Source organism: Podarcis liolepis (genome assembly GCF_965112155.1).
Source record: "Podarcis liolepis genome assembly, chromosome: 2".
NCBI lineage: Eukaryota > Metazoa > Chordata > Lepidosauria > Squamata > Lacertidae > Podarcis > Podarcis liolepis.
The window spans coordinates 20,606,413-20,621,481 of NC_139555.1; the positions used below are offsets into that span (position 1 = coordinate 20,606,413).

The 15,069-nt window shown below is 40.7% G+C and overlaps 1 protein-coding gene across 1 annotated transcript in view; it reads left to right on the top strand.

The window, feature by feature from the left end:
• Positions 1-14,436, top strand: part of ATAD5 (ATPase family AAA domain containing 5) — a 29,621-nt gene extending 15,185 nt beyond the window's left edge. Inside the window, exons 11-22 of the mRNA XM_083489896.1 lie at positions 1,435-1,514; positions 1,788-1,933; positions 2,019-2,169; positions 3,717-3,878; positions 4,746-4,840; positions 6,754-6,847; positions 7,956-8,020; positions 8,616-8,781; positions 9,472-9,653; positions 10,245-11,068; positions 13,343-13,510; positions 13,673-14,436. Of these exons, the coding sequence (XP_083346022.1) occupies positions 1,435-1,514; positions 1,788-1,933; positions 2,019-2,169; positions 3,717-3,878; positions 4,746-4,840; positions 6,754-6,847; positions 7,956-8,020; positions 8,616-8,781; positions 9,472-9,653; positions 10,245-11,068; positions 13,343-13,510; positions 13,673-13,751 (2,212 nt within the window). The 3' untranslated portion in view covers positions 13,752-14,436. The remainder of the gene's footprint in view (positions 1-1,434; positions 1,515-1,787; positions 1,934-2,018; positions 2,170-3,716; positions 3,879-4,745; positions 4,841-6,753; positions 6,848-7,955; positions 8,021-8,615; positions 8,782-9,471; positions 9,654-10,244; positions 11,069-13,342; positions 13,511-13,672) is intronic.
• The last annotated feature ends 633 nt before the right edge of the window (positions 14,437-15,069 follow it).

Consider the following 15,069-nt stretch of genomic DNA (forward strand, 5'->3'; position numbering starts at 1 on the left):
TTACCATAAACCAGGGGAAAGGTCGGACTGATGTACAAACTGAAGAAAGCAGAAGTTGGGAGGGAACTCTTTGTATGATCAGGGGCAAGGCTTGAATGTGCTCATTAGTTTTATTTTTGCTGCCGTTTGCGATTGTATTCGATTATGTCATGTATGTACTCAGGTATAAAGCCTCAGGGCACTAGATCTGGGGTGCCCAGTCTCTGGAAACAATTCCACTGGGTCAAAATAAAAAATTCCTTCCAGTAGCACCTTAAAGACCAACTAAGTTAGTTCTTGGTATGAGCTTTCGTGTGCATGCACACTTCTTCAGATACACAGTGTGCATGCACACGAAAGCTCATACCAAGAACTAACTTAGTTGGTCTTTAAGGTGCTACTGGAAGGAATTTTTTATTTTGACTATGGCAGACCAACACGGCTACCTATCTGTAACTCCACTGGGTTAGTTATTGCTCAGCAATAAATATCACTTTCTTTTTCTCCGCTGCTGTGTCTGTCAATTCTTGGGCACAATTTGATTGGGTCACAAGTACTTTAAAAATCTGTGCAACACTTTTAAGTGCTTATTGCAGCAACTGGGTTTCCCTCCAGATTTTTGTGATATGTTTTGCTAGTCAAAGGTCATTCTGGTTAACTAGGTGTGACTCTGCACCGTGTTGGCTTAGGAGAGGACCTGAGTATGTGGCTTGAGCCAGTCTCCTAACTGGTTAGGAAAATTGAGAGTGTTAAGCGTATATCAGCTCAGTAGCTGGGATTCTGTTGGGTCCATGCTGGCAGCTTCATGAAGCTCCTAAACGACTTTTATAAACACCTTTCAGTTTTAAAAGCACTGAGGGTTTCACATAAGAACCCCACCCCCTGGTGAAAACAGTCTCTGGTTATGTGCTATTCCTTCTCCCTACCACCACCCTTTCAGTGTCGTGTTAGAACACACCGCACATTTAGATAGTGGCTTAATTTGCATACCATCCACGCATGACTTCAGCGGCTTCTCCCACTCCCCAGTTTCTCAGCTTGTCCTGCCATCCAGACTAAAGATTGTGGTTTATAACCCACTCGGTCCAATTTATTTATTTTTCAGTATTTATATCCCACCCTTCAACTAATGGTTGCAGGGTGGGTCACTACATAATACAGAAAGTCAGCCTTCACCAACAGGAACATTTTGGAGAGCAGAAACTGATGAAGACGGCAATTAATAATACCACATATATAACTTAATAATACAGATTCTCTGATGCAGTACTTCATCCAATACGAAATTATCTCTTGTGTCTTTAAGGGAAAGCAAAAATAACAGCTGCCAGTCCTGCTCATGCATGTGTTGCTAAGCCATAGCTTAGCGTGAAAAGAGAACCAGTCTTATACGTCCCGGTAAATGGTACAAATGTGCACAAAGACACCAAAATAGTCCTATGTCTTTATTTTTAGGTGGCTATGTGAATGGAAAAAAAGAGCTGACTGTGAAGAAGACAGAACTCAAAATGAAGCAAAAGGTGGCAGCCAAGATGGTACTTCAGAACCTTTCTTCAATCTGTAAAATAATGAGTTTTATATTAATGATTTATTTCAGAAACCAAATGAAGACATGAGTTGGATGTAAGCTTTAGAATATGTAAGATTGTTTTAAATTTTGTTTCATCTAGGGTTATTGGTTGTTGCTTTTTTTAAAAAAAATGGAAGTTAGTTTGAGTTTGCTTTTTTTTTTCTTAGAAAGGGAGGCAGAAAAAATATATAACATAACACAGCCAAATGTGTGTGTTTACTCTGATATACCTTACTAGAATCCTTTGACAATGCGGATTTTAAAGATGAGAAGTCGGACAGCGAGGAAGAGAGTGTTCTTTGCAATACAATGCTGCTTATCGGTCCCCCAGGCATCGGGAAGACAGCAGCGGTTTATGCCTGCGCACAGGAGCTTGGCTTCAAGGTTTGTATTGGGTAGCTACTTACATAACAAATGTGGAACCTGCAAAGTGATTTTAGCAAATCTTAATTTTATAACATTCTTGCAGATATTTGAAGTTAATGCTTCTTGTCAGCGCAGTGGAAGGCAGATTCTCTCCCAGCTAAAGGAAGCTACTCAATCTCATCAGGTGGACAAACAAGGTGTAAATGTTCATAAGCCATGCTTCTTTAACAATTACAGTAGCACTAAATCACCCAGTAAGTAATGAGCTTCTTTGTTTTATCAGTAGAGAAGTGAAAAAAATTGGTTGGAACATGTATTTATTTTTTAAGATTTTATGCACCACACCATTTTTTAAAAAAATGAGTTTCGGGGCAGGGTACTGTCACAGTTGCTGACTAAAAGGAATCTATGCTGTAAAATAAATGCCTTAATTTTCATGTAGGCAGAACTCAGGTGTCAGCTTGTCATGGTTGCCATTTATAGAATGTATACGTACATTTTGATGGCATAATACATATTTCTAATTGGAAGAGAGTGAGGTTGACCACCTCCTACTTCCCCTTCCCTGGCCAATATCCCAAACCAAAGAAGAAAGTCTTGCCCTTTGTTTCTTCATGATGGCTGACTGTCAGCTCCGTGCCAAGGGAATGAGGGTGCTTCCTTCTCACAGTTCTGTTCATCGGGGCATCCCTTATCCCCCCACACCTTGCCCATAGCAGTAGTACCTCCTGGCAGGCACCATGGGAGCACACTTTTTCCAACACCACTGGGCCACATGGTTACTTCAGATTGTACGTGGCGTACAATCCGGAGGTAAGGAGAGTGGAGTGCACCTTTAGTACCATGGCCAGATAATGGGAGCTTTTAATATATAAATGGCACTTCAGAATTTCCGGTCATTCTGACCACCTAGTGTTTATGAGTATTATGAAGGTGCATAAGTATCATGGCCTAGGACCCTCGTACCTACGGGACCGCCTCTCCCGATATGCCCCACGGAGAGCCTCAAGGTCCATAAATAGCAACACCCTAGTGGTCCCGGGCCTTAAGGAAGTTAGATTGGCTTCAACCAGAGCCAGGGCCTTTTCAACTCTGGCTCCGGCCTGGTGGAACGCTCTGCCTCATGAGACCAGGGCCCTGCAGGATCTGATTTCTTTCTGCAGGGCCTGTAAGACAGAGTTGTTCCGCTTGGCCTTTGGCTTGGAGCCAATTTGATTCCCTCCCCCCCCTCTTTCTTTTTTCTTTTCCTTTCTCTTCCTGCGATGAGGCTACATTTTAATATTTTAATGTTTCAATATTTTAATGTATTTTAATTTTTTTAAAATTGTATTTATTCAACTTGTTTTTATTATTGCTTGTTAGCCGCCCTGAGCCCGGCCTTGGCTGGGGAGGGCGGGGTATAAATAAAAATTATTGTTATTATTATTATAAGTATTGCAAGACATTTTATGTGGAATACCTGTATCCTGCTTCATAGCCCTGAGAGGCTCTTGCAGTAGCTTTTAAAAGATTATCAAAATAGAACATCAATCAGTTTTGAGTACAGGGGACAGAAATTGCATGGCACCCGTATGCAACCAGGATAATTTAGGCAGTATTTGCAGACCTCGCCCTTGTTCTTTCATGTTCCCCTTAGCAAGATATTGGGATTGGGCAGCTGAATTTTGCTCTTCTGTGATGGAAGCAGTCTGCCCTTGCTGGACATGTCCTGTGAGGAAAGGGTGTGGGGTTCTGCAACTGGATTATGCAAGCCAATGCTTTCTGTTTCAAGTTTAAGACAAAAATAAAATGTATATTTCAGGAAAAAGCTCTCCCAGAAAAGAGAAGTCCCCAAGAAAGTTTCCAGTTTCACCCAGAAAAGTTGGATTAAAGCAAAGCTCGGCATCCAAAACACTAGCAAACTACTTCAAAATTTCTCCTAGGCCTAAGAATGAAGAAGAAAGGGTGCAAGAAAACAACAAAGGTAGGTTTTTAACATCACATGCGTGTGCTTGATCTTTGGAGATGGGAAACAAAAGATCATAGTGTATTTGTGTAGAAATGAACTCCCAGCATGTGTAATCAGACATGAAAACTGAGCTATAATCTATGGCAGCCATGTAAATGTAGGGTGGTTGTTCATTCTGCCAACTAAACACCTGTTGATGTGCTATTCCAGGTACAAAAGCAGAACAATGCCCTCTCCCTCACCTCCTTGGTCTTCCTTTTCCTCCGCTGCTTCCCCAACTAACACCCTCAACCTAATTGAGGTGCTGGAAGCCACTGAGTCTTACAAGTTTCTTTATTAAAAAAAACATTCCCCTCCTTTGCAAACAAATATACTTCAGTGTATCTCAGTGGTTCTTCGAGTATGTAGAAATAATTGCCTTATTTTGGAGTTTCACTTGCAAACAGATAGAATGGATTTAGAAGCACTGTGTATAGCTTCCGTGGTCTAGCCCTGTGTTAGAACAGCGAAATGAAAGTCACACGCAGTGCTCCCTGCCTCCTTTCTATCCTTTCAGTACCAGCAGAGGAACAATGATATCCATGGGAGCAATCTGTGTTAGTGGCTATGTATTCAAAACCAGACAAGTGCTAAATCAAAAGGTTGCTGCTTGGGGGATAATTGCAAATGTTACAGAATGAAAATGTATAGAGCATGAGCAAACTCTCGATGCACCGCTTAGATATTACAAATCATTGTAAAATCAGATTTGAGAGGAAAGGCAATCTGAATATATTTTTATGTATATGTGGCAGACATCACACATGCTTAAGTGATTTTTTTGGCAGCTTTGCTGGACCTTTATTTTCCACTGATACAGATCCTACTATATTATTCATGCAGGATATACAGAACGCTTGCCTAAATCTTTAAAAAGGGAAACTGGAGAAGAGGATTCCAGTAAAAAAAGTGCAACTTCTCTTATCCTCTTTGAAGAGGTAAGACATAAATGCAGGTCTTGCTTTCTGAAGAAAAAGTTTCAGCACCATCCAGAATAAAGGAAGGAGGGCCAGAGTTGGCCAGCTATGATGTATCTATCTCCCCCAACTCCCATAATACAACCTTAAAGTAAAGGTAAAGCACCCCTGAGAGTTAAGTCCCGTGACAAACAACTCTGGGGTTGCGGTGCTAATCTCGCTTTACTGGCCGAGGGAGCTGACGTTTGTCCGCAGACAGTTTTTCCGGGTCATGTGGCCAGCATGACTAAACCGCTTCTGGCGAAACCAGAGCAGCGCACGGAAATGCCGTTTACCTTCCCGCTGGAGCGGTACTTATTTATCTACTTGCACTTTGACGTGCTTTCGAACTGCTAGGTTGGCAGGAGCTGGGACTGAACAACGGGAGCTCACCCCGTTGCAGGGATTCGAACCGCCGACCTTCTGATCGGCAAGCCCTAGGCTCAGTGGTTTACATCACAGCGCCACCAGCGTCCCATACAACCTTACTATGGGTTAAATCCATTTGCACAATGGGACTTCACATTCCCACCCCTGCAGTCCCCATACCCAACACCTACTTTGGAGGGGCCTCCAAGCTTCCAGAGCAAACACTGGATGGAGCATGGGGTGCCACGGGGGGAGGGGGGAGCGGCGGACAAGAGGAAGAATAATTTCCTTTGCATGATTCACTCTGACACTTTTGCATACAACCTTAGACATTTTTCTTTTCTTTCTTTCTTTTTTGCCAGCACAGTTTTTGTAGCAGTGCTCAAGTTTTTATGGCAGCTCCCACATTCTGTACTGCCTAACATCAACTATCTTTTATTTTTTGAAGCTGGATTGTATTAAATGAATCATCCTTAATGTATACATAGTTTATCTCTCCAGATAAAATGACAACCCATAGTTAAATAAAAAGCAAAAGCTTCTGAGTGTCCCTGCAGGCTGAAGAACTGGGGAGGAGCTTAAGCTCATTTATGTTAAACACTAGACCATGGTTTAACTGGATGTCCAAACATTCATACATTTTATTTGTATGCTGCTTTTCCACTAAAGGATCATGCTGAAAGTGGCTTACAACAAAGAAATAAGGATGCATTTTAAACATACACTACAAAACAATTTTATAATAACTTAGCAAAACAATAATGTAACAGTTTCATAATAACATAGCAAAACAATAACATACAAAAAACCAAGATTTCTTGTTTTGAATATTTTAGTAACAAGATTACTTAAACAGCATGTAGCATCCAGTAGCAAAAATAAGAAGGGAACGTCACAGTTTCACCAGAGTCCTAGAAACATCCCTATGTTGCTCACAGTGTCTCTCCTGCAGCAGCTTCTTTTAAGGCTTCCAAGGGATGGTGTTGCCAAATATGGTAAATGAGCTGGAGAACTTATACTTTTAAAATTTATTCATTTATTTATTCATAATTCTGTCAGTTTCCTTTCTTTTTTTACATTTGTATAACTGATAAAGGTTCACAAATGCCATCTCTAGTGCACTGGGTTTCAAGTGACGTATGGAAAGCAGTCTCACTGCTTTCTCCGTATTCCAAAACCTAGCAAAAGAAAGTTGAATAGGTAGAATATTGCTGATGCTATTCTGAATTTTATTTGCTTGATTTGATCTAGAACTGCACATATTCTAGTTCTGATGTTGTATATTTAAACTTAAAAAATATATGGATTGGATGCAGAATAAATTAGTTAAGTCCCATTGATTTCAATGAGAATGTAATGGTTTATCTCCCCAATTTCAATGGGAACTATATTTGGTTAAGAATCTGAATTCAATCCTATTTTTGTACTCAAACATCACACCAGATCTGGAATCATTTGAAAAACAGAAAAAGCAAATATGAAATCTGTTGGACGTTATATGAATAATAACTTTCCACTTCTCATAGGTTGATGTAATATTTGATGAAGATGTTGGATTTCTAAATGCGATAAAAACATTCATGAGCACTACCAAGAGACCTGTCATTCTTACTACCAATGGTGGGTATTATTATGATGATGATTTCAAGTATCTTGTTAATGCTTTGAATAAGTGAACATTAGAACAGTGAAATTTATGTTTTAGAGTTTGAGAAAACAGTTTGGAATCTTGAATTCAAGAAGGTTTTTCAGGCAATGCAGGGGGGATGCCTAACCCTTTTTCCTATGGGTGCTTTCTGCTCAAAGTAACTGTTTACTTCTCAGTACTCTATGCTGAGGGAATAAAACATGCTGTTCCTTTTATGGTTGTTTGTAGGCTGGTCTCTCTTAGAAACAGCATAGTGGATCTAATTCATTCTGCAACCCCATTTGTTGTGCCCACATTTTGTCTTTTCTGAGTCTCGCCCCACAAGTCAGCACCCTACTTCTGTTTCCACCTTTATCTTTGTTGTTCACCATATTACGCGGGTGGCGCTGTGGTCTAAACCACTGAGCCTCTTGGGCTTGCCGATCAAGTTCGGTGGTTCGAATCCCCACGATGGGGTGAGCTCCTGTTGCTCTGTCCCAGCTCCTGCCAACCTAGCAGTTTAAGAGCACGCCAGTGCAAGTAGATAAATAGGTACCGCTGCGGTGGGAAGGTAAACTGTGTTTCCGTGTGCTCTGGTTTCCGCCATGGTGTCCCGTTGCGCCAGAAGCGGTTTAGTCATGCTGGTCACATGACCCAGAAAGCTGTCTGTGGAGAAACGCCGGCTCCCTTGGCCTGAAAGTGAGATGAGCGTCGCAACCCCATAGTCCCCTTTGACTGGTCTTAACTGTCCAGGGGTCCTTTACCTTACCTTACACCATACTACACAAAACGTAGGGCAGTTTTCACACTGAGTGAACTCTTCCTCTAGGACTTCCTCTAGGACTTGTATAAATGTTGGCAGAACAGCAGTGGGAGCTCTTTTCCTATTCAAGAGCTATTGGAGAGTAGAATCATTGAAGACTGGCTTCTGTCTCTCTCTCTCCCCCCCCCCCCGCCCCCCGGCATGCATCTTTTTCTCCTTTTCTCCTGTTGTAATATACGTTAACTATAATATGTTCAGGGCTCACATTTTAATATTACATTAAAATAATTCTCAATGGTCAAATTTTAAAAGGCTTTACTTCTGATTCTTTTGTGTAGATCCATCATTTAGTTTAATATTTGATGGCTGCCTTGAAGAAATCACCTTCAGTATACCTTCTATGGTAAGTCTTTCACTTTTGGAATATAAAATAAGTAGTTTACGATTTCATAGTATGACAAAACGTGGACCCGACTATTATTGCAACTGCAGTTGAATTCATAGATTTGTGAAATTTATGCATTAGTTAAAGCATCACCCATGCAAGGGGTTTTAAGACATTGTTGCAATAACACCAAATCTTTACAAATAATGTACCATACAGCACAGTTGGCTTATAGCCATCTACTTTTTAGTAGTTAAATAAGATTTAACACTGCAGTTAGGAACATAGGAAGCTGCCTTATACTGAGTCAGATGATTGCTCTATCTAGCTTAGCTTTGTCTGCACTGGCTGGCAGCAGCTTTCCAGTCATACCTGGAGATTCTGGGGACTGAACCTGAGATATTCTGTATGCAAAGCAGATGCCCTACCAGTGAGCTACAGCTCTTCCCCTAAAGGTTCAAATTTTGCTTACATGTGCTGTATTTAAACACTACCCATTCATGGCAGACAGCATTAGTTAGTAGGTACAGATTCTTAGCATGTAAAGTGACATTCTGCTGTTGTGCTTCTTTCCCAAATTGTATTACTAATTTTTGAATCTGTTTTGTTTTAGATAAATGTTGCCAGCTATCTCCAAGTTCTCTGTTTGGCTGAGAACTTAAGAATGGATATAAGAGATCTTGCTGCTTTGTTAACTGCAAATAATTGTGACGTCAGACAAAGTATTCTATACTTACAGTTCTGGGTTCGGAGTGGCGGCGGCTATTTAAAAGAAAAAGGTATGGTACTGCACAGCAAGTCTGCCCAGCTGGGGTGGTGAACAAAGTAGTTCACATGTCAGAATTGTTTGTTGTTGTTTACCTGGTAAACAGTTAAAATGCTTTTTAAAAACCCACTTTATTTGTCTATTAGAAAGAACAATGGAACTGGTAAGAAAATGTTGCAATGTATCCTTGATCCCTAACAGACAGTTCTTGTTCCAGCTAGCTTATGTCCTCCAGGATACGAAAGTGTAAGGAGACAAAGCAGGCCAATTCATTGTCCTTCCCCCTTGGTTTTTTTGGTTTCTTTTTCCAGCTGATGGAACTCTTGGGCTGCTTTTTTGGTATTTTTAATGTTTTTAACTTCTGCATACATCTGCTTTCACCTGAGTATATGGCACCCTTTAGGATCCAATCCTGTTAGTCACCAGAATTTGTTATTAGAGAGAATGATTAGTGTGATTTTTATTGAATAGATGAAGAAGCAACATAGAGCAGATGAGGAAATTACAAAATGAAGCTGCAACAAGGGGAAAATAGACTAAAAGAAGTAAACAATCAAATGAGTAATGGCAGCAGAGAAAATATCCAAATTTCAAAAAATCTATACCAATAACGTTTAAAAAAAAAGAAAAAGGAACAGGACTGCTACACTGTTGTCAGAGCTTATCATTGTTATGAATTCCATTTGAAACGCTTTATTTGTAGGAGGAGAGAGAGGGGTAAGTGGCAAAGAACAGATTATTTGCATTGATGATGCAACCAGCTCCAAGATCAGTAAACCTGGCTCTCCAGCGAATCTTCCAAAATGTGACACTGGCTGCACTGAGAACCTGCTTGGCCTTAAGAACATCTTTTTGCCTTCCGAAGATTTGTTCCAATTTCTTAAGGTACGTTTATTTTGGTACAATGAACTTCCCCAGGGCATGCTGCTGATTAATGACATAAATGAAACAGAATGCTATTACAAAAAATTGTATTGCGGCATCTCAAAGACTTTTTAAAAAAATGTTTGGTCCATGCATTTTTGTAGGCGGAAGTCAAATTGCACCATCCAAGTAGAATGGATGAGCAACCATGTTGGCACATGAAAAATACTTTAGAGAGGGAACTCCTAGGGAATTAAAAAAATATTGTTTACTCACTTAAACCAAAGTTGCACAGTTCTGCGCTAATAATGGCTGCTTTAGAAAATACTGTTTCATCTGGTTTATTGTTTATTGCTTTCATGCTTTAGAGCAGGCCTGTCCAACCGATCTACTGGTCAATCACTGGGCGTCCCTGGTTGATAGTGGGATCCACCTCCCCCCCCAAAAAAAGCTCAACAATTCTGGTCAACCCAATGGGTAGATCACTGCCGTTTATTTATAGTTGGGAGTAGATCGCAGTCTCTTGAAGTTGGACACCCCTGCTTTAGAGTGACTGTACAAATCTGTTAAAAGAAAATTTTAAAACTCATTCGTTAATTCCATCTTTCACAGCATGAAATCACAACAAAAGAAGACTGGAGTAGACTGACAGATCTGCTTACAGAATTCCAGATGAAGAATATAGACTTTATTTATAGCAATCTTGAATTCATTTTACCTTTACCAGTTAATATACTTCCAGAACCAACGCTAATGGCTAATCCTTCATGTAACACAGTTACAGAAAACGATTCAAGTAATAAGTCTTTGGACAGCGATTGCTTAGAGGAAACAAGCCCTGTGAAAAAGGTTAAACGGACAAAGCGCCAAAGAATTACGGCTTTCTTAGATGATAGTGATTTATTTGAAAGTGATTTAGACTATTCTGGTTTCATTACTTTACCATCTGGCATGCCTAGTTCATGCTTGGAAGAAGAAAAGGGTGGACTGGAGCCTGCGATGGGTAACACAGCAGCACTGGACAGTGGAACGCCAGCGAAAGCAAAGAGCTCTGCACCAGCATACCAGTGCCTAAATTCCATAACTGAATTTGTGGACAACATGTCTTTCTTAGATTATTGCTTCAACAGGAGGTGTCAGGAATCAAAACAATCATGTAACTATGAGGAATTTATTTGGACTAAAGGGAAGATAAAAAATGGTCTGTCGGATGAGTTCAGCATGGAGCATAATGACTGGTGGAACTTCAAAAGCTCTGCTGAGCTGAAAGCAGCTGCGGAGGCACTCAGTTTTCACAAGTGCATTAAGACAATTTCGAAAATTATGGAAAGTAACTCTAGCAGGACTCCTGGGAAGGATGAATTGGAAGAACTTGCACTCAATGTTTCAAAAGACAGAGCCGATTTATACTTTGGTCAGTCAATAGCTAATTCCAGGTAAGGTCAAAATGCTGAATAAACAGGAAAAAGGATACTTTTTTCAGCATATAAAGTTCCAGGGAGAGCAAGGGCTTCCCCCTTCTGTTTTCATGTTGTGAATATTTATTTGCAGAGGTACCTCTAAGCAGTTGAAGCAGTCAAGGGAGACTCCTTGCACAGCAACTCCATGTATGCTTTGGAAGAGCCATGGAATGCTGGTTGTGGGCTAATTATAGAGTTTAAGTATTACAAATATTCACTAATACTCTAACATTAGTTGGAGTCTTAATGATGCCTGGTTTTTTGTTTTGTTTTTTTGTCCGGTTTCAGCCTCAGTTTAGATATAACAAAGATGGTAGCAGAACCATCTTTTAAATACGGGGCTGCCCAGTCTTGTGTGAAATGTAGGGAAGGAAGAGATTTTAACAGCAAAAGGACCGTGTAGGTAAAATACGTGGAATCTTTTCTCTGCCAGCCATGTTACACCTCCCCACAGTTTGAGCCTTTTGCGTGCCTATGTGCAGCAAGCCCCTGTGAACTGGGAAGAGGTGGTAAAACATAGAAATAAACAGCTAAAACAATGTTCTGGAATTGAAACGGCAACAACATTATTGATTGCAGATGTCAGTAAGCTCTGGCTGAGTATCCTGAGTCAGCTGCCTGACTGTGGGCTAACACAGGTACAGCGGTATGTCGGGTTACATACGCTTCAGGTTACATATGCTTCTGGTTATAGACTCCACTAACCCAGACATATTACCTCGGGTTAAGAACTTTGCTTCAGGCTGAGAACAGAAATCGTGCTCTGGCGGCGGCAGTGGGAGACCCCGTTAGCTAATTATTATTATTATTATTATTATTATTATTATTAATTTATACCCCGCCCATCTGGCTGGGCCTCCCCAGCCACTCTGGGCGGCTTCCATAGAAACCAAAAATACAGTAAAATATCACATGTTAAAAACTTCCCTGAAGTCTTCTGAATGTCAGGTAGTTGTTTATCGCTTTGACATCTGCAGGAAGGGCGTTCCACAGGGCGGGCGCCACTACCAAGAAGGCCCTCTGTCTGGTTCCCTGTAGCTTTGCTTCTCGCAGTGAGGGAACCACCAGAAGGCCCTCGGCGCTGGACCTCAGCATCCGGGGAGAACGCTGGGGGTGGAGATGCTCCTTCAGGTATACTGGGCCGAGGCCGTTTAGGGCTTTAAAGGTTAGCACCAACACTAAAGTGGTGCTTCAGGTTAAGAACAGTTTCAGGTTAAGAACGGACCTCCGGAACGAATTAAGTACTTAACCTGAGGTACCAATGTAAAAAGATGACACCCCCACCCCCCAAGCCAACATGTATAAGTTCTATGGCTGGCTTTCTTTTAAGCCTGCCATTTGGGACACATGCAACCTAATTTTGAACCTATTACTTATTTAGGTAATGCATATACCATTTTTCAGGCAAATCTCACAAAACAATTTACGCTATTGATTGATTGATTGAATTTATGTATCACCCTATACCTGGAGGTCTCAGGGCTGTTCACAGAACAAAATCGAAATATAAAACCACAAAATATATACTCAAAAAACAACAACAACCCAATAACCCTCCTCCCCCAAACCCCTACATTTTAAAAGGGCATAGGGTGTCAATCAAATTGTTTAATAGCTTCTATGGATGACGCAGGGTTCTTGTTACGGCAGAGGTTTGATAGAGTCCAGGTTACATTGCGCAGGTAGCCAAGAGCTATAGAAGAGATGAGGAACAGCAAGCAGAGCCAAAAGCGGTTCAAGTGCACCATATTTAATAACCAGGTCTCTGTAGGCAGAACCATCACCTGCAATATTTCCTAAAGCCCCCACAGCTTGCTCACTGATGTGCATATGGGGGGAAGCCAGCAAGGAAATAAAGGCAGGTATTGCTCCACCATCTACAACAGCTTTTGTCTGTTCAGACGTGCCAGAGGCAATATTGGTCAAATGCCCAAGCAGATTCAAACTGAAAAGGGCTGCAATCTGCTCTTCCCAAGAAGGATACAAGCTTTGAGATCTACATCAGAACTACTTATTGTAGTATATTTGAAAAATGTTTGCCTTCAGTGGGATGCTTGAGGCTAAATCCTGGGTTCTATAAGGGCAAAAATACTAGAACTAGATCATAAAAAATCAGGAATTAAATAGATGCTGGTTCAGCACAGTGTAACAGCGATTGTACACTGGGCACATTTGCTGAAATTTAATCTGTTATTTCTTGTTAAACTATAGCTGGGACAGGGGAAAAACCTATGTGCTTTTCTTTTGCAGCATTTACCATAATGCACAGAAGAGGTTGGAAATAATCGAAACTGTATTTTCCAGTAGACCTTCTTTAAATATTTGTAACAGACAAGCAAGTGTAGTGGACTACCTGCCTATTCTCCGCAACATCTGCAAGTTGGAGAAACAGAAAGAACAGGGGAAAGCCAAAAGAAGGTAATCTTCGTGTTATTAGCAACACAATCATGTTCATATCTTATCAGGAGACACACACTGCAATCCTATGCTCACTTAACATTAAACTCATGCATGCTGCATTTTCTTTCCCTTCTTTCTTTCAAAAAGACAGACCATTTTTCTTCATTTCTTTTTCAACAGATTTCTCCACTACCTTGAAGGAATTCACTTTGATTTTCCAAGAGAAATTTTGAACAGCCTGGCAAATGACTTTCCATAAAACAAACCTGTAGGACCTTTGAATATACATTAATGATTTTATATGTACAGAGTGTTGCTTATATTGTGAATCTTTTAAGTATTTAAAAATACAAACTGTATTTTGTATATATCTATCGCCAAGGTACTTTCCACATTCCAAATGTGAAGTGACTATGTGTTGAAATCTACACCAGATGCATTCAAATACAATCTGAAGCATATCAAGCCCATTGCTGCAACTACTGTATTGGCTGACTTTTTAGGGTGTGGGTTTTGTCCCATATATTCGGGCATAATACTGTGTTTATAAGGTGCTATTCTAATTTCCACATAAGTATGATGCTACTTGGGAAAAGATTAGCCAGCTGATACTGAGGTAACCGTAAACTTTTTTGCTGTTACATTGCAAAGGCTGCTTTTGGGCTTGGTTTTATGTGTGCGCATGTGAGCCAGTAATGTTTTCTTCACCAACACAGTAAGGTCTTCAATCAGTTTGGAGAAATAATCTGTGTTTTGTAAATTTATACTAAAAGTTCTACTGGGTTGTATAGTCGTATTTATCTGTATTTATCTGTAACCCTGTACATTTTATTTTTATACTATCTGATATTTTCCTACCACTACACTTGAAGTTCTTCTGGGTTATTTTTTTAATTTTTTACCTACAGCGAAATAATAAATATCTGGATGGGCTTTGAAACCTATTTCTTGCAGGGTGACTTTTAGATGTAAGAGTAGACATTATCCCCAGTTATAACCATTAATCATACTTCCGAACTAGGAAAGCATTTGAAAATTGCTGAAGACTGCTGCCTACCTGTTGATAGGTTGGAAAAATAGCCTATATGTATATATTAATAACAACTCTTTGCCACTCCATCACTGAGGTTCTCTGAATGGCTTATACTAACATGCAGCCCCAAACCATTAAAATCCTTAGTGCCGTTCTCTTTGAAGCAATAAGAAGATCTTGTATCAAGAGCTGTGGAAAGCTTTTCGAAGTAGCAGCAAAATGTACCGTATTTTTCGCTCTATAAGACGCACTTCCCCCCTCCAAAAATTAAGGGGAAATGTGTGTGCGTCTTATGGAGTGAATGCAGGCTCCATAGCTTCAGCGATAGCAATGTGAAGCCTCCGAAGCGCAGTGGGAGTGCTCCCGCTGTGCTCTGGAGGCTTCGCGTTGCTTTTGCTGAAGCCTGGAGAGCGAGAGGGGTCGGTGCGCACCGATCCCTCTCGCTCTCCTGGTTTGGCTTCGCTGGAGAGGCGCTGCACAGTTTTCCCTCTCTGTGCAGCGCCCCTTCAGCGAAGCAGGAGGAGAAATGGAAGGGGCTCCGTTT